Here is a 20888-nt window from a genome sequence, read left to right as displayed (position 1 = left end):
CCTGAGTGAATTACATTAGGACACAAAGACATTAAAGGTAGAATACAGTGTTGCTGTTTGGGCAGCTAAATAACTGGTGATGGCCAAAGTAGAGAGAATATAAACTCTAAATTTCAACAGTAAGAAAAGCATTTCTGAAAAATAAATTTGTTTACATCTGATATCAATACACGGGTTAGGAAGTCTTTTCTGAAGGTATCTGTCTGCGGAGTAGCCTTGTATTGAAGTGAAATGTGGAAGACAAACAGTTCACACGAGATGAGAGTAGAAGCTTTTCAAACGTGAGATTACAGAAGAATGCTGAAGATTAGATGGGTAGATCGAACAACAAATGAGGATGAAAAAATAATTTTATGGCACAACCTGATTAAAAGAAGGGATTCGTTGATAAGACACATCCTGAGTCATCAATAAATTGTCAGTTCGGTGACAGAAGAAAGTGTGAGGAGGTAAACATTGTAGGAGGAGACCAAAGCTTCAATACAGCACGCAGGTTCAAAACGATGTAGGTTGCAGTGGTTATGCAGAGATGAAGAGTCTTACACAGGATAGAATACCATGGAGGGCTATGTCAAATGAGTCTTCACATTGAACATGACAGCCACAACAACCAGAACAGATCCAATTTCTTGTGGTGATTAAAACAGTCACACAAGCGATGTAACACATCTTGTCACTAAAGTTGCAGGCAATTTTTTTTATCCAACTTAATTACTACATAAAAATTTTCAAATAACTCACCCAGTCATAAGGAATGCCAGGATCATCTTTAAAACTCCTTCCTAAGGCAGACTCGGTCATTTTTGCTGCATCTGGCATGTACGTGCCTTGGACTGGTCCAATTTCACCATTTTCTGGTTCCGTTGACTTTTCAGTTGGTTCACTCTGCTTCTCCTTATTCTCACCTTCGCCACCACAGTCTTTCTTGGAAGAAGTATCAAAGTTACTGGATTGTTTTTCATTCCCATTCTCACTTTCCTTTCCTTTCTCCAAAACACCAGTATTTGCTATGGGCAATTTGTTGTGGGAGGAACTATCAACTGTAGTATGAGAATCATCATTTTCAATTTTCAGTTTAGTTGCAATATCATCAGATGCTTGCTTCATTTCATTTATATTACCTTCCATTTTGAGCTTTGAGTATTCTGTCCCTATTGTTTCATGCTTTAGTAGACTATCTTTAGAACACATATCACTATACTTTATCTCAGAATATGGGCTCTTATTTTTGAAACATTCTTCAGATTCAATTTTCAATTCACATTTGGTAACTGGTGAACAATTATTTTCGCTTTGGATATTAATTGGTCCACTACTGTCAACAACTTTATCCGATGATTGAATAGTGGAAGAATTCTCTGTCGTGGGTGTCTTATCAGAACTGGAAGACTGCTTCTCAACGTCACCACCAACCAGTCTTTCTCCATCACAAACATCATTTCTCTGCTGTCCCCACTGATTCAAAGATTTATCACATGTCTGAGCACAAGGTGAAAGTGTAGGTGAAAGTGTAGTTGCAAACTGATTGAAAATACTACCAGATGTAGAGTGGAAGTCTGGAAACATCAGATCCTTAGTTTCTTGTTTTAGTGTCTCTTCACAAAATGATTGCTCTGCTGATGTCGAATTGAACACAGGGCTGTTATTTTCACAAATCTTCAAATCGATAAAATTTGCAGCATTAGTGCTAGTTTGTATCAGTTTACTACCATTACTGCTATTAGTGTCAAGACTTGTACTGCTTAAGGTACCACTGCTGCTACTGCTGCTGCTGCTACTGCTGCTACTACTACTGTTATGACAGCTAACTTCAGAATGCACACTGGAGTTCAATGCGTTGGTATCTTCTATGTGACGATTTTGTTCTATCCCAGCAACAGACGAATGATCACAATACAGTGACTGTATTTCATTCAAATCATTACTTTGATCTGGACATTCAGAATATGGGGGCAAAAGTTTACTATTTAAATTTGTTGACATATCTTTCCTTTCATCTGATGCCTCATTATTTACACTGTGTGCAAGGTCTCCCACAACTTCCTGTGCATTAGTAATGCTGTTACCAGCATTTTTTGTTACGATATTATCTAAATGAGTTGTACAGTTTTCAACATTTCCTTGACTTTCAGTTCCAGAATGATTTTTTATAGATTCTATCTGTGACTGGCAATCTTGAGTCTTGCTGGATAATTTGTCAGAAGTTTCCTGTGAGTTTTGCACACTTGTAATTTTATCATTAAAATCTTGTATCTGACCCACCTGGCTTGTGACAATTCCATTTTCATTGCTTATCTGATGGTCACTTATGATGACATTCTGCAAATTCTCTACATCTGTTACTTTACTGTGATTTTGAACTGAAAACTGATTACTTTGAAGTATCTGAGTTTCCAAATTAATCAACTCACAGTCTGACCCACTTAAGTGCAATTGAGACGTCGCACAATTGTCGTGATGTGCATTTTCATCTTGCTGGTTCTGCATGGATTTTTCCTGGTTTCCAGTTACCAGACTAGATTGGCCTACAGCTTGACTTTGTTGCCCAGGTGGTACAATGTTTTCTGTGCTGGAGCCAGTATGTTGTTGAGACTGATTAACCTGACTGCCCACTGCTGACTGCTGAATAACCCTCTGATTTTGTTCCTCACTCGGGTGGCCAGGTGGTGGTGGCACAGGCTGCTGCTGCTGCTGCTGCTGCTGCTGACTGTTCACCTGCAGAGATATGTGCAGTCCGGCAAGTGGCTCACAGTGATCAGTTTGCTGCTGGGTCTGAGTCCCTTCTTGATGCTGCTGGGTGTGTGTGGGGGACTGATTGTCACACACTTGAGACTTCTGGTTCACTGAATGTGTATTCTGGTCCACAGATATGGCTTCTTGTGACTCAGCTTGTGATTGGAGACCTGTCTGTGTTCCCACCTGTGAATGCTGATTCAGATTTGGTTGACAATTCATATGGTTATCAGAATTAGACAGATTTTCCAGTGACGTCTGCTGGTTCATGTAATTTCCCATATGTGAATGATGCCCCATTTGCATCTCAACGTGAGGCTGCTGCTGGTTTGTGTTAGACTGTTGACACGTGTACTGATGCTGGTTCACTTGGCTCTCCAACTGGGTTTGTTGAAAAATATGTGTTTCAATTTGTGACATCTGACTAACGTGAGTATCTGCTAGTGGTTTTTCACATAACTGCGAAGTCTGGTTGCTTTGGTTTCTAACACAGTTTTGTGTATCTACTTGAGTTCCTTGGGAATGTTGGCCTGTTGGTAATTCTGTACAGTGTTCATTATCTGCCATTCTTTGATGACTTGTTAGAGGCTGCAGAATTTGACTACTTGCCTGGGACTGCTGACCCTCAGCTTGAGGTGTCATTTCAGGCTGCTGAGCATCTACAAATGCCCCCATAAGTGGTGATGTCTGTTCCTGCCTTTGGCACTGCTGGCTTTCCACTGGATTGTGCTGTTGTGTCTCAGATATTATTCTATGCTGGTGGTTATCTAATTGAGTTTTCATGCTAGAATGTGATGCAAGTTTTAACATCTGTGACTCTGATTCTGTTATTTGTTGTGATATTTGGGAAGAGTGTGTTCCAGTCTGAGTTGCTCCATTAGATTGGTGAGAAGCAATTTGTCCTAGTCTTCCATGCATATTTGATTCCACTGGAGGCAGCTGAGAGTCTGCTTGAGATATCTGCGATCCCATTTGAGATGCACTGGGAGACTGGCATTTCGTCATATCGAGCGTTGTCCGATTCTGCAGTGTTCCAGTCTGCTGTGTCACTGGAGCTTCCTGAGTTTCAAGCTGTTGATGATGTTGGGAGCCTTCCTGGACTTCCGTCTGCAGTTCTCTCTGGTTACTATTTGCAGGTTGCTGACATGTCATAGGGGCCAGTGACTGATCCTGTTGAGATCTGACCTCTGATGTAATACATGACTGATCAGATCCCACCTGTGATGTCAACTGAGCTGGCTCAAATTCTATTTGAGAATGTTGTTGAACAATTTCTGTTAGTTGGCACTGCTGTGTTCTCAGGTGAGATGACATTTGTGATGGCTGTGATCCCACCTGTTGCAACTGTACTTGCTGTGATGATACCTGAGAGCTCATTTGAGGTTCTGGGGTTGTAATGTGTAGTGACTGTTGACAGTTCATTAATGGTGTGATTTGTGACTGCTGAGAATTCATCAAAAGTTGCATGTGAGAATGCTGAGAGGACATCTGAATAGCAGCCTGAGACAACTGTGAGGTCATCTTCGGTCCGGTGTCCCCATCTTGCACTGCCCTCTGAGATAATGTTTGAGGATTCTGACACCCAACTTGTGTAGCCACAGAACCGTGCTGTGTTCCTGGTACCTTCGAAGACTGAGATTCAATATTTGAAATCATCTGTGAGTGATGAGGCCCTGTATTAGATGTCATCTTCGAATTCTGATGTCCCATTAGGGCTGGCAGCTGAGAATCCTCAGAATCAATATCGGATGGCAGCTGTGGGTCCTCAGGACTCATACTGTGTGAAATCTGTGAATCCTGACAGGCTCCCTGATGAGGCACCTGGGAGTTTTGAGATCCCACATGCTGCAGCTGTTGAGTGTTCTGTGGTCCTCCTGTATGTGATGACATAGAATTCTGAGGACCTAGAGGTTGGGACTGCTGAGTGTGCTGGGGCATAGTCTGACAAGGTGTCTCTGCATTCTGAGATCCACTGAGATGTGGTGACTGAGAGCTCTGTAGTCCCATTTGAAGCTGCAGCTGAGAATTCTGAGATCCCACATGATGTGCCACACACGGTTCCTGTAGTCCCATATGATTTGGCACCTGCGAGTTCTGAGGCTGCAACTGATGTGTCATCTGTGACTCCTGAGGGACCTGGTGTGCTGTTTGAGTATCCTGCGGTCTCATCTGATGTGGCAACTGAGTGTCTTGAGCTCTCATCTGATGTGACACCTGGGAGTCCTGGTGCCCCATTGGATGTGGCATTTGGGAATCCTGAAGCATCATCTGATGTGGAGGTTGTCCATCCTGAGGTTGCATCTGGGGAGCTGTGTGTGAATTATGAGACCCCAGCTGAGGAGGCAACTGGGAATTAACAGATCCTATATGATGATGCATGTGGGAATTCTGAGATACCATCTGTGGTGGCATTTGAGAATTCTGATGTCCCATCTGAAGATTTGACTGAGTATTTTGAGGCATCATCTGATGTGACCCTTGCATGTTCTGCGATCCCATGTGATGTATTAGTTGGGTGTTCTGAGCACCTGACAGGTTTGATGTCTGGGGGTTCTGACCTCTCGTCTGATGCGAGATTTGTGTGTTCTGAGATGCCATCTGATGCTGCATTTGGGAGTTTTGTGTTGTCATATTATGAGACATCTGACAGGTCTGATGTCCTATGTGGTGTGGAACTTGGCAGTTTTGAGATCCAAGCTGATGTGACATCTGTGAGTTCTGATGTAACATCTGTGAGCTCTGAGAGCCAATCTGATGTGATACTTCAGAATTCTGTGATCCCATCTGCTGTTGCAGTTGATTACTTTGAGATCCCATTTGATGTGGGATCTGGGAGTTTTGTGGACCAACTTGATGTGGCACCTGTGTATTCTGGGGTCCCATCTGATGTGAAATTTGAGTGCTCTGGGGTCCCATTTGATGACCCTGTAAATTCTGTTGCACTGTTTGAGATTGCACTTGCGTATGTTGAGATACCATTTGAGGTAACATTTGTGACTGTGAATCTGGCCGAGGTAGCAGCTGGGACTGCTGATCACTTGGATGAGGAAGTATCTGGGTAAACTGAGCTCCCATATGACATGAAACCTGATTCTGTCGTTCCATTTGCTGATTTCCAATATGAGATGATTTCTGAGATTGTTGAGGTGCCAGCGTCTGTTGATTTCCAATTTGAGAGTGAACCAGAGAATTGTGAACAGTATGTGTATGCATCTGTGACTGCTCATTTTCTGCCTGAGTGGGGGCATGCTGCTGCTGAGACCCTGCATGTAAAGATAGCTGTGTTTGCTGAGATGTCATATGAGATACTTGTGAGTAATGAGATCCCATCTGAGAAGAAACCTGAGAATGCTCAGATACCATTTGTGACTGTTGAGATCCCACTCCTGGAGCCACATGAGACTGCTTCAGATCCGACTGTGGAGACAAATTAGACTGCTGTGATCCAGCCTGAGACTGTACCTGGTGTTGCTGGGGGTCTAGGGATGGCATATGGGACTGCTTCGAACCCATCTGTGTCGGCATCTGTAGCTCACGTTGTCCAAACTGAGATGGGCCTTGAGTTTGGTGAGATTCAGTTTCAGAAGTTGTTTGTGACTGCTGTTGCCCCATCTCTGGATTATTCTGAGTCTGAGTAGATCCTATTTCTGAAACTATTCGAGAATTCAGTTCTTCGATCTCAGATGTCATTTGGGTTTGCCTTGAACCCATTTCAGAATGTGATGACTGCTGAGACACCGACTGTGTTAATATGAGGGTTTTTGAAGTACCTAAATGGGGAGGCACCTGTGATTGCTGAGATGCCATTTGAGACTGCATATGAGTCTGCTGAGATCCAATCTGAGATGACATCTGTACATTATGGGAACTTGCTTCATGTGGCATCTGGGAGTGCTGAGTTCCCATCTGCAAAATCTGATGCCCCATCTGTGAGGATGATATCTGACAATGCTGATGTCCCATTTGCATTGGCACTTGCAAATGTTGTGGTCCCATTTTCTGAAGCACCTGGGAATGCTGTGATCCAACTTGTGAATGTGACTGGGAATGATGGGGTTGCCTCTGAGATGAAATCTGTGATTGATGACTCTCCAACTGAGACATCATCTGGGACTGTTGGACTATAATCTGTGGTGATGGTTGCACTTGCTGTGATCCTAATTGAGGTGACACCTGAGGCTGTAGACTCCCAATTTGAGACATTCCTTGATTCTGCTGTAGTCCAACATTTGGCTGCATCTGTGAATGCTGTGATCCAATTTGACTTGGCATCTGAGGCTGCTGAGATCCCGTCTGATTTGACATCTGGGGTTGCTGAGATCCCAAATGATTTGATATCTCTGAAACTTGTGAACTCATATGGGTTGCAGTTTGAGACTGAGGATTTCCTACCTGATGTGTAGCTAAGGGCACCTGGCGATTCGTTTCATGATTAGTGAGGTTCTGTTGAGAACCAGACTGGAGGTGGTGTGTTTCCAACTGAGACACAGATGGAGATAATTGTGACTGCATATTTTCTTGGGTTTGCCGGTTCATCGGCTGGGTCTGTTGGTGACTCACATGTGTTTGCTGCCCAGACTGACTAATCTGTCCAACTTGTGTTTGTTGTCCACTTTGGTTCTGCTGACCTCCAATCTGTTGTGATACAATTTGCTGTTGTGGGATAATCTGATGCTGTTGACCACCAACCATATTTGGATGAATATTTGACATATTTTGATGATTCTCTGTTTGTGGTATTACCTGCTGCTGTTGATTTAGCATCTGGTGCATTCCCATTTGATTCTGTTGACTTGTCTGATTTTGTTGACATCCTGCTTGATTTTGAAAGTTATTCATTTGGTTTTGGTTCGTACCTTGATTTTGTAAATTAACCATCTGAATTTGCATCTGCATCTGCATTTGCATATTGGTGATCTGGCTTTGATTTGTCATCTGATTCAATTGGTTTCTCATTTGCATCTGCATTGTTCCAATTGTACTATTTATACTCCCTGTTAAACCAAGTGAATTCATTTGATTCTGTCCATTATGGGAAACATTTAATTGGGGCTGGGTAGTCATCTGATTTTGCTGATTCTGCATAAAATTTTGTGATCCATCACCTTGTGTCTGACTAGAAAGCTGACTGCTCTGATTCCTCATAAGGGGCTGTGGGCCACCAATATTTGCAATCTGGTTTGAATTATTATTAACAGAAGTCACTGAGTTCATTACTTGATTCTGAACATTCATGTCTAATGAACTACCCACGCCATTCCGCAAATCTCTCATTTGGTTTTGTGATGTTTGAGTTGGAACCTGCATTACCATCTGGTCACTTTCTCCCATAAAATACATATTTCTGTCACGATCTGAGTTTCCTTGGGTCATATAACGGTCCCCATTCACTGTATCAGTATAACTGGAGCCTAAAAAGTATTGAGAATTATTAGATGTTCCATAAATATTATTATCTGTGTTCCCTGTACCATAATACTGACTCTGATTATTCTGTTGGAAGTAATTTGGCTGAGTATTTTGCCAATACGTTGACCCTGCTGTGTTAGAACTACAGTGGTATGAATTACCACTAGTGTTCTGTTGGCCTGGTGCATGCGAGTAGTATGGTGAGCTGAATGTTGAAGTCTGACTAGAACTATTCGTCTGGTAATATGATACACCTGGGTTATTTGCATAAGACACAGCAGTATTTCCTTGATCAGGGCAGTTATTGTAGGCAGTCTTGACAAAGTTTCCAAATGATGCATTAGTTGCATTGGGCCCAAATTCTGTAACACCATAGTTTCCCTGTGAACCATAAGAATGCGTAACATTATGACTAGAATTATGGTACTGCATATCGTGATAGGAGCTACTATGGTCATTTACAAAGGACTGGTTCTGGTTCGCATGCCCCATCATGGCAAAGTTCTGATTATGAAGCTGCTGCTGCTGTTGGTGTTGGTGTTGTTGATGATGTTGTTGCTGTTGCTGCTGCTGTTGCTGTTGTTGCTGCTGCTGCAACTGTTGTTGGTGTTGTTGCTGTTGTTGCTGCTGCTGCTGTTGCTGCTGCTGCTGCTGCTGTTGTTGTTGATGGTGGTGGTGTTGGTGGTGTTGTTGTTGTTGATCTTGCATCTGAGATTTGTGGTCAGATGGTGCTGCACCACTGACTGAAATTCCAGATGACAAGCCCAAGTTTGATGGGTCTGTACTACTGATTTCTGTACTACTTGGTGTGACAGATGCAGCTGGTTTATTTGGTGATCCACCAACATTTTGCTGTGCTGCACTGGTCTACAAAAGAAAAAAACAAGAGATAATACAATTATGATAAGATTCTCATTTGTAATGTGTGTTCATTCTACTAGTTTCAGTGGTGAAAAAATTCACTGAGATTATTGACACCATCAGATGATAATGTCAGTTTGTGAGGAAGTATTCTAATGCTTGTTCTATGAAATTTTGTGTGAATTACCAAATGTCTGTAGCTGATTGCCACGATACTTTGGCACAGAGTCTTCTGGCCATCTTCAGGTGAATACGTGCAAAACTATGCTAAGCTCACCTATTTAAGATCCTCCTGGCACATGTGTGAAGTGGTGTACTCAGTTGTGACTGTGCATGCACTGCTTGAGCACAGTCCTTCTGCAGCTTGTCCGTGCGCTGTGTTGCATGCCCTCGTGGTGAAATCTAACTTCATCAGTAACAGATTAATCATCTTCACATGATAAAATCACAGAAGGATGCCAGCTACACAGAGCATGAAGATTTTCTGTGACAGGATTCTGCATAGACTCTTAACTGAAAGCCACCATTCCAATTGACAAGGGACTGAGACAGTCATATTTTCACTGATTCATCTATGATGGAGCTCCAAAAGTTTGGTGTATGGGGCACTTTTTTTTTTCATTGTATTTCACTCAATGACCAGCAGAAATAGTGTTCATTAATAGGAGATCTGCTGGCTTGGAGGACGCAATTACACTGCTGGTGGTCCATGATGCACATCTGAACAATGTACGTTGTTTGTCATACATACGATTTGCCTCAACAACAGAATCCTATAAACGTCTGTCCAATGTAGCTCTAAGCTGTATTTGGCCGATCTCACAAACATGAACATTTTGGATGTAGGATTTGTTTGAAGTATTTTCATTGGGGAGAATGCAATGGAGAAACCAGTAGGCATTCTAGCGAGATCCTCTCCTGGGACTGCAGAATCTGTAGTGGAAGTAAGTTGGTAGAGGAGCAGGAGCATAAGAACTGTGCCCATCAGGTGCAGTTACAATATGCAAAGAAGGAACTAGATAGGTTGAGGAGGGTGATGGGTGCTGGGGAATGGGAAATGGCAGTTGGCAAGAAGGAGCTAGGAGGAGGAGGTATTAAGACAGTTGTACTTTGTGTATATGCAATAGATTTGACCAACTGCCAGCAATGAGTGGAGAGGAGCCTCTTGTAGCTGTAGGTGAAGGAAACCTGCAACAGTGCTCAGCAGTAAGGAGGCCTAGGTCAGTTGCAAAGTGTAACAGAAGGAAGAAGTTTCTGCTGCTAGGTAGTTCACACAGTAGAGGTGTGGGCCAGCAGTTGCAGGAAGTGTTGGGGAGTGAGTACCAGGCCACCAGCATTGCGAAGCCTAGTGCAGCATTGGCTCAGGTGACTGACAGTATAGGGGAGTTATGTACGAATTTTACGAAAGAGGATCAGGTAGTTACAGTGGGTGGAGCAGGGAATAGTCTTGATAGGGATAGGGAATATTATGTAGGTGGTGACCTGGTAAAGACAGCTACTTAAACTCGTGGCACTAATGTGCATTTTGTGCAACTCGATCAGCCTCATCTTCATGCAGCTCTTAGGTGCATTAACATGGGGCTGGAGAGGGCACTGATGGCAGAGGGCATGGGTCACATTTCAGTGGTCCCAGTTACGTAAGTCTATCAGTAGATCGGGTTTCACTAGGCATGGCCTGCACCTCAATAACTATGTGAAGGGGAGGCTGGCAAAGCTTATATAGTTGACAGTGTAGTGGGTGGTGCTGGGATCACTCATGGAAAAATTCCTGTAGTAGTTGGTGTTAGAGCTGCACCTTTTTTGGATTGAAGTCAGCTGATAGGTATGCCTGCTTAAAGCAAGTCCCTCTAACTAAGGGATCACCTTCAGAGGGCACCATGTTTCAAAGTAGAGAATGGGGTGGGGGGTTGTCATACCTCCTCATAATACACAATTTATAATACAAAGTTACAAACACTGGGTGACTGAACAGTGGAAAAACGTTGTGTAGAGTGACAAATCACGGTACACTATGTGGTGATCCAGTGGCAGGGTGTGGGTATGGCGAATGCCCGGTGAACGTCCTCTGCCAGTGTGTGCTGTGCTAACAGTGAAATAGGGGGCAGTGGTGTTACGGTGTGGTCGTGTTTTTCATTATTTTTTTTCCTGTGGCACTATCACAGCACAGGCCAACATTGATGTTTTAAGCACCTCCTTGCTTCCCACTGTTGAACAGCAATTTGGGGATGGTGACTGCATCTTTCAACATGATCGAGCACCTGTTCAGAATGCATGGCCTGTGGCAGAGTGGTTACATGACAACAACGTCCCTGTAATGGACGGGCCTGCACAGAATGCCGACTTCGTGCCAGGCCTCACCAACCGACATCAATACCTCTCCTCAGTGCAGCACTCTAAGAAAAATGGTCTGCCATTCACCACGAAACCTTCCAGCACCTGATTGAACGTATGCCTGCAAGAGTGGAAGCTGTCATCAAGGCAAATCTATCGAAGACAAGTTGCTGAAGTCAAGTGTTTATAGGATTTCATGTGAGTGCAGCAAATCTTATGCAGGAAAAATGATGTGCACTGTTTGGGATCACATCATGGAACACAAGTGGCAAACCTGTCTCCTCCAAGCCAGCAGGTCTGCTTTCACCGAACACTGTTTCTACAAATCATTCAATGAAATAGAATGAGACAAAAATTGTGCCTCATACGTCACACTTTCATAACTCCGTCATCAATGAATCAATGGAAATAGGACAGTCTCAGTCCCTTACCAACTGAGATGGAGGCTTCCAGTTTCATTCCTCATATAACCCTGTCACATTAAAACTTCATGCTCTGTATAGCAGGCATCCTCCTGCAATTTTATGCAGTGAAGATGATTAATCTGATATTGATTAAGTGAGCTTTCACCACAGATGTTGCACAATGCAACACACTGATATGCAGCAAAAGCGCATGTGTTCAAGCAGCACATGCACAGAGACAACTGGGTACAAATGCACATGCCAGCAGGGTCTTATAAAGGCAAGTTCAGTGTATTTTTGCCAGTATTCACCTGAAATTAGGCAGAAGATTCTGCACTGAAACATCGCGAAGCATTTTAAAAACATTCGGCAGTTCATCCAAAATTTCACAGAATAATCTAGACACCCAGACAGTTTTACGTTTCACATTCCAGTGCTGCTTAACATTCATTACTAACAGTTTTAAAATAAATTATTAATAATGCATAATACTTTTCTCATGAATAATATGCGAAGAAGTCATATCAACAAACCTGTGCAATGAAAATAAAAACTTCATTAACATAACAAGAAATGCTTTCCCACAACTTTTATAACTTTTTTCACAATAATATTTACTAGTTGCATATGATTTAAGACCTATTACAGCCACAATTCATGTAAGTACAATTTCTTATTAAGTAAAATATCATGAAAATAGTAACAACTAAATATAAATGGACACTACATAAAAAACTATGAATCGAAAAATGTGGAACAATGACGAATACAGAGCAAACAACTCTATTTTTAACACTGCCAGCTGCAGATTGACAATATAAAATTGAAGTGCAGGTCAACACACATTAATAACAGGATATCAGTATAACACGTAGTACTCCAATTCTACAGCACAGGTTTCATCACTGAACACATGATAAATGTCAGTGAAGGTTTTTTTTTTTTTCAGTTGTTGGTGCACAAGAGTCAGTTCTTTCAGTTCCATCAAAGAAACACTCAACAATACATTAATGACAGACTTCTACCAGGGTAAGAACACACAGTTTAAAGTCCCATCACCAAAAGACTAAGCACAAACTCAGACTGGCCAATGATGGAGAATAAAATGGGATATGTCCTCCTTTGACAGGAACCAATCCATAAATTCACCAATCCGATTTAGGAATATTATGGAAAATGTCAGTCCACCTCCGTAGCTGAGTGGTCAGCGAGGCTGACTGATATACAGGGAGCGCCTGTTCAATTCCCGGTACCACCAGGGATTTTTTCCTCAGTGGGAGGACTGGTACTGGGTGCACTCAGCCTTATGAGGTTAGCTGAGGAGCTACTGGACCGATTAATTGTGGTTCCGAGGTCAAGAAACCCGACGACGACTGGGAGAACAGTGTACTGCCACATGTGCCTCCATACCACATCCAATGATGCCAACGGCAGAGGATAAGCCCAACTGGCCTGACAGGGCCAGAGCTCAGAACTGCATTTATTTTTTATGGAAAATGTCAACTGTGACAACTTGGTGGCAATTTGAAAACTGATCAGCACAAAAAAGAACTCTACATTTTAGCCACAGTGGTGACAGGTGAAGTATAAGGGGCAGTCAAATGAAAACATGACGGACAATATAACGAGCACATTGCTTTCGTTGGTAGTGCAGGCAGGTGTGTGTATAGGAGTGCCCTCTGTTGGGAATTAGGAAGGAACAGCACGAACATTCACTGCTGTGCCATTTGTCTGTTATACAATGTGACATCAGCATCTGATTTCACTGTGGAGGCCAGGAAATAGAAACAGTGAGATGTAGTGTGGTTTTTGACTATGAAAGGTCACTCAGGAAGTGAAATTCATGCCCACATTTGTGCTATGTATGGAGAACACAGCATGTCACATGCACACATATTTGAACAGAACCAACAACAGCCGGCACCAGTAGTACCACGACTGATGCCCAACATGAGCTGGATTACTTCCACCATCTGCTGTCAGTCATTTCTGATGGCACCATCCACTGTAGCAAGACAGAAGGGGTAACGAAATGAGTATATCCTGCTTGGCTGCTATCTTTCAGTGACATTTGACCTTCTCAACATTGTTTGTTCTGTGCGGGAGTGCTGTTCACTGATTTCCAGGAGCGCGGTGCCACAATTAATGCACAGCAGGATGTGGAACTGCATAAAATTGAAGTGCATCATGGAGTCCAATGGCCAAGTAATGTTGACAGAGAGCAATTTTCTGTTGCAAGGTAATGCTACCCGCATGTTGCCAAGGCTGTTTCATCTAAGCTGTAGAAGTTTCACAGGGAAGCACTTCCACATCCTCCATACAATCCCAATCTCTCCCCATGTGATTTCCATAATTTTTGAGCCCTGAAGAAAGACATTAGGCAACCGCAAACATTTTTCCATGAAAAGACTGACTGTCTTGTCTCAAAGTGGGATAAATGTATTAACAGTTATGGCAATTACTTTTGAAACAATACACAGTTTACTTGATTTTTTCCATCTGTCTCATTTTCATTTGACTGCCTTACACTAATTCGTAATTCCAAAGTGACACATTTACCTCCCCTTTGATGACTAAAAAATATGACTGAAAGCAACCAAATTACAATTTCATTTGCCCAAAAACCAACAAATTAGCTCCTCCCCCTTGCCCTTTTTTTTTAAAAAAAGTTATTGCATGAAATAGGAAATCATATACTATATGATACTTGAGTTGAAATTTACCCAAACTACATTAAAAACAGCAACAACAGTAATACATGCACATTAAAATCTAAAGTAGGCATAAATAGTCAGCTTCTGCTAGCAACTAGTAGAATAGGGCGCTATGCACAAACCCATATGCAGTAAACTGATTGCAACTCCAGCTACAGAGTAAATAAATCATTAAAACTATAAATTAATGGTAACTCTCACTTAATGTCAGCACAAATTATGGAAACTGATACACCTTCTTCCTGCCAGATTATTACAGTTAACACATATTCAAACAACTTGCAAGATTTTCTAAACACATGAGCAAAAAAACTTTGGTTCAATAACAGTGACTGTTCTTTAAAAACATGAAACACAGTATTTCCTTGAATCCAATCAAAATTCACTCCAGCTGACATATTCGTCCCCTGAGAATCAGCAACTGCATTGGTATTTAAAATAATTCTCATTTATTGTTCAGTCTCAGTTGCACAATTTTAATTAGATTACATGTACTGGTTGCTCAGGGTCATCTACAGGTCTTAATAGCTGTGTCAGCACTCTGTCTTCTCTATTCAGAACCACATGTTGGAGTAATCTGATATGTGGGTCTGAACAGACAAGACAGGTTGCTAAGCATCTACTTAGATCGGAAGATGATCCTGAGCAGCTTAAACATATAATCTAATTAAAATTGTGCAACAGACACTCAGTAATAAATGAGAATTATCTCCAATCAAAATTATTCGACTACAAACACACACTATGAACTACATTATTTTAGTGATACACAGTTTTCTGTAACTATTGCAGATTCCGTCAACCTAAAATTATCAGGTAAAGGAAAAAACTTACCTTCTTATCACGTTTATTTGCACGGCTGTTAGGATTGGTATTTCCACGTACCCGTCCCCTCTTTGCTGGTGGTCCTCGTGGAGAACTCGGCTGTGTTGCAGTTCCAGAGTTGCTACTGGGAGTTCCAGGTGCTACATTAGCCGCTGCAGCAGTTGCTTCATCTAAGTCTAAATCCACATCTTCACCACCAGCACGTTTTTTCAGAAAATAGTACAAAACATCTGGATGGTTCCATATCTGGAAACAAGAAAATTCTTTTCAAAAACATTCAACACATGTCGAGGAAACTCGAGGAACAGAGTAGTTCAACCAACAGTCAGACATAACAGTACTGAGCTTTCTGTTGTTTGTCAGACTGTAAGAAGAATTCTAACAATGTATTTGCGGTGTTGAGCACTGTAATGAACACCACTGCAGATGGAGAGTATGTTATAAGTAACCACACATGTACATACCATTACCTGTTCAGTTCCGTTCCTAGCACTTTCATTCTTGTGATAATATAGTATACTTTCCCATCAGCATACCATTATTTATTGTAAGATGGAAAGGACAAGTGTAAGATATTTGCTTGAATTGTATAAACTTAGGGTGTTTTTGTGTTTCAACTGTTTGGGTTGTTTTTCTGAGGTGGAGGCTGACTGTTTATTACTTGTTTAGTAGTGTACTGTATTTACCCAATTTGAAGTCTAGGATTTTTCCAAAACTTGTCATTCAACAAAGACTTTAACTAAACTACTGCTGCTGAGATCAATGCTTGTATGTTGTGTAACAGATTAATATAGGAGTCGTCTTACATTTACAGTTGAAGCTTTGGCAATAATGGTCACATGCAGATTCTCTTAGCGGCAAGTTTTGTCACAGGGTTATTTGGTAAACGTGATAGCATTATAGAGATGTTTAGCAAGGTTTCGAGAGGGTGCGTTTCTGGATGAGGTATCGAATATATTGCTTCCCCCTACTTATACCTCCCGAGGAGATCACGAATGTAAAATTGGAGAGATTCGCGTGCACACGGAGGCTTTCCAGCAGTCATTCTTCCCGCGAACCATACGCGACTGGAACAGGAAAGGGAGGTAATGACAGTGGCACGTAAAGTGCTCTCCGGCACACACCGTTGGGTGGCTTGCGGAGTATAAATGTAGATGTAGATTCATTGTCAAGAATTCAGAAAAGTTGGATGGGAAGCCGTGACGCCAGCTTGGCTGGGGACTAGGATGAATGAGCAACTAAAATGAGTATGGTAGAGCTGGGGTTCAGCAGAATTTGGCAATGTTTCATTATGCTGCCAACTATACTGTGTATCTTGGCTTTTTATGAACATCTACCACATTTAATACACAATCTGCCTGAATCCATTTGTAGGTGCAATTGAAATAACTTTTAAATTGGACAAATGCTCAATGATAGTATATATTTTTGCAGGATATGTTAAACATCTAGATACATTCCACTAGAATACTTACACAATCATGCAGCTATGTTGTCGACATTCGCTGTAAGGTATGACTAGAACGAAAAGGATCTGTCAGCTGTTGGTTCTATGTAGCCAGTGAAACAGTAGAGGGCAGACAACAAGTTTGGAAGTGAGAAAAGAAGGAATATTGTCACATTCTCACATCAATGTAGGTGCAAAATCTGATATGTATTGGGGGTGGGGTGGAGGGGTGGGGTGTACTGTGTTCTCAGTTCCCACAGTAACCATGTCGGAAACTGCAAACGTATTTGGAAGAAACAGCCAAATATTTGTGACAGCCAAGATTATAAATTTTATTGATGCTTGTGTATAGAAATAGATTGCCCTTTGCTCACCTTTAATTGGTTAGGTGAAACTATCATGGTAATGATGATGAGGATGATTAAAAATAGTGATACCACAAATAGGCAAAAGAAGGGAGTGAAGATAAAAATTAATGTAACTTCTTTCTTTTTGTTGTTGTTTTATTTTCTCCTTGTATAATCAAAATGTAATGGCACATGCTACTTTGTATCAATAAAACAGTTTGTCATTTTGATTGGCCAGAATACCCGTGAAACAAAACTTTCTCAAGGGACCCCTTCAATAAAAGGGACTGCCTTACTATCAGTTAAATAGGCATATGCCTGCATTGTGTAGGGGGGAGGGGGGGGCTGTATGTGTGGGGAGCGCGCGCGTGCATGTAGGTAAGCACACGCATGTGTGTGGATGGGTGACTGCATAAATTCATTATGTATAGTTTGAGGGTACTCTTGGGTCTTCAAAGATTCTCATGGGGACGGTGGTCTGGGTTTCATAGTGTTAATTTCTGTCCCTTGGAAGTTTTTCTTCACAATAGGCTCTGCAGGGAATGAATAAATCAAGTCATATTTTACCTCGCTGAAATACTAATTCTCAGAAATACTTTACGAATGTATGTTGAGTTTGAGGGATTCTAAAGTTTATAATAACTAAACATACAAACAGTTGAAATTTGTGTATCAATTTTTTACCAACCAGTACAGATATACTACACTGCATCACATTAAGAATTCCTCTTTATTGCAATAATGGCAGATAACCCACCTTACAACACACAGCAAAAGCCTTCAGTGGGTTAGGTACAGCTTTCTTTCTCACAACTTCATTCATAAAAGTGTCATACAGCTTACGCTGAAATGGAGTCATTCTGAGAAGCAGTACATACTCTTCTTTTTGCGGCAGAGACACTTGTAATACAGAATGACTGCGCCTAGAATGAACCATACATATTATATTCTCATCAATTATTCATACAAAAGACAATATTAAAATCTAACCTCTACACTTCAAATTTTTCTTCTGCAAGCAGTAAGTATAGAGCAAGAAGCTAGCCTGTGGTTTGAATTCCATGTGCAGTTGGCAGAAAAAGCTACTTTTTTTCAGATCTTTAGCTTCAATAAGCTAATGAAAGATTACATTCTTTTTTGTCTCTAGAGCAGTAATTTCCTGAGATAATTTCTTTACTCATGAACAACTATATATCAGTATCCCTTTATGGCCTGTAACAACAATCTTGAATATCACATCATATTACTTATAGGTTTACAATTATTCCACCTAGCAACTGTTTCACTGCACTATAGTGTAAGGAATTGAGATTAAACACACCCTTTCACCCCAGCACCCTACTGGGCTCTATCTACACTAGCCTTAATCTCTCCCCTGCCCCATCACCCTCCATGGTTCTGAGCAAACTGCGAGACATGGTTGGCATTGTGCCCAAATTTAAAACACTTTCTAACTGACGGAACCCACTATTCTCTTTAATATGACTTTGTTTTCCTGCAACCACACTGTTATTCTGAGAAATACATATTTCCTTTTATCTTTCAGCTCACAAATGGAGGTAATATGCAAGATATTAATAAATTGAAGGCCAAGTCACAAGCCTCCCTCAAAATGAAATGTCTACCTCTGCTTATAATGTTTTCCGACAACATCTTTATTTCAGCAGTCTGATTTATCTCACTTCAGGATCATACTCCTGGCACTATTTGGCAACAACAGTTAACCATTTTATTCAACTGTTTTAATATTTCTTGCACTTCTCCTCTACTGTTTTGGACATCTGTTACGTATATGACATACTACATTGATCTGGAATGTGTCACAAAGCAGACCTTTTATCTTTGTTAACAGGAGTAACATGCATCAGATGGTGACTGGGCTAGGACAGAGCAGATGAAATGCACACAAGGTCATAATATTAATGAGGACCACAAAAATTAAAACTGTCATTGCATGGCAAGAGATACTATCAAAAGCCATCAAACATTTGCAATGGCTTGCAAAGTCATCAGATTTGAACCTGGGGGAAAGCTGGATCAGTTGATACTGATCCAGCATGTCAGGGAGACTATGCAGCCAACATGGTCACCCTGCATAAGTTGTCAAGGAGGGAATTATTGGACACTGACGTCACCAACAACCATAGTTTGTGCAGTCAATGTCACAGAAAATGACAATAAATCATTGTATTCAAATAAGCTTACCATTGTTTCTTCACAAAACAAAACAAAACATAGTATCCTATGACTAGAGTATCAATGGACCACAATTAGAATCAGTCAACTCGAATACATAGATGCAACAATATGTAGGGATATGAGGCTTCAGCATAGATAAGGCAGACTTCAGTTCACTGACAGGTTACTAGGAAAACACAGCTTGTCTACAAAGGAGACTACTTACAAACCACTTGTGTGTCCTATCTTAGAATATTGCCCAAGTGTGTGTGACCCATGCTGTATAAGGTCAGTATTAAGTGAAGAACCTTAGACTCTTTTAGGAACCATGACTACAAAATCAGACTGTCTGCAGGATGCACAGAGGTATTTAACCATAAACTCTTCCCACAATCCATATGTGATTTGAAGGGTAAGAAACTTAACACGTGGTTCCGTGCTAAATACTAGAGCAGGGCAACAGTATGCCCAATCCATATTGCATGCACACAGCTACAGAGAGAGAGAGATAGAGAGAGAGATAGAGAGAGAGAGAGAGAGAGAGAGAGAGAGAGAGAGAGAGAGAGAGAGAGTGCAAGTACACTTCAGATACTTTGGCAGAAGTTGCCAAATATTACTGACACTGCTTTGCCTAATGGCAGTTGAGTGAGCACTTGTATATGGCCACGTGGATGACACATCTGAGTGTGAGGATGTCATGAATTTGCGTTCACGTGCACATAGGCAGCGAATCTGCAGTGTGCACATGTGCAATGCAGTTAGCTTACCACCAGAACTGGAGAAAATTTATTTAGCAAATAACGAATACAGATAAAAATGGTTATCCATGAATAACATGTTATTCAAAATATTGTTCACTTATTTGAACAAAAACATCTATTCATCATATGTGAATAAAACGTGTTATGAATACTAGAGTAATTGGAAATTCAGTGACATTTACTACTCTAATTCTTTCTCATTTATTAACTAAAAATACTTTTTGTTGCTTTTAAATTAGTTTTCAGAACAACTATTTTTGTCAAAAACCTCATTAAAAACTGTAATTGATTTTCGAAGATTTGTCATTGTGACACAACAGAAAAAAAATTCACACAAGCAACGAGGATATTGGTGCATTATATCCTCTGAATTCATCTTCATTTCATGACAACAACATATTACTTTCAACTAACAATCTTCTAAAAACACAAATAGAAATCATCAGTTCCATTGTACTTTTTGGCAAATAATTTGTTGCGATTCCATGTTAGTTTCACTTCCCAAATTACATTCAAAACAAAATTTTCTTTTTATGTCATAACATCATTCAAAATTCGTGATCCAATGTCTTTGAAATTTCTTTGGCTGTTATATGTCTGTAGCTCGTTGTAAGTCTCCCTCGGTCATGGACAACAATACAAGTGAGCTATCTGTGTTTAAATCATGCGTAAGACATCACTGCAGTAATTAAATTTGGTGTATAAAGGCAAGGAAGGCTTTCCAATCATCTCTTGACACTTTCTCAATAAAAAAGTTGCCAGTGTCCTGCAACATTATGAACTCGTTTATGTACTCAAACCCAGTGTCCCGTCCAATATTTTTGAATCCTAAAGTTCAATGTAACTGCATAGACGCATGACAGATAAAAAAAACTATT

The 20888-nt window shown here is 41.0% G+C and overlaps 1 protein-coding gene across 1 annotated transcript in view; it reads right to left on the bottom strand.

The window, feature by feature from the left end:
• Positions 1 to 20888, bottom strand: part of LOC126184039 (uncharacterized) — a 497397-nt gene that overhangs the window by 99194 nt on the left and 377315 nt on the right. The window contains exons 12-17 of the mRNA XM_049926396.1: positions 17829 to 17994; positions 15287 to 15523; positions 8887 to 9009; positions 8304 to 8523; positions 7839 to 8144; positions 742 to 7547 (exon numbers count right to left, since the gene is read on the bottom strand). Of these exons, the coding sequence (XP_049782353.1) occupies positions 742 to 7547; positions 7839 to 8144; positions 8304 to 8523; positions 8887 to 9009; positions 15287 to 15523; positions 17829 to 17994 (7858 nt within the window). The remainder of the gene's footprint in view (positions 1 to 741; positions 7548 to 7838; positions 8145 to 8303; positions 8524 to 8886; positions 9010 to 15286; positions 15524 to 17828; positions 17995 to 20888) is intronic.

Source organism: Schistocerca cancellata, chromosome 4, assembly GCF_023864275.1.
Source record: "Schistocerca cancellata isolate TAMUIC-IGC-003103 chromosome 4, iqSchCanc2.1, whole genome shotgun sequence".
Lineage (NCBI taxonomy): Eukaryota > Metazoa > Arthropoda > Insecta > Orthoptera > Acrididae > Schistocerca > Schistocerca cancellata.
This window is presented reverse-complemented; position numbering and strand designations above follow the sequence as displayed.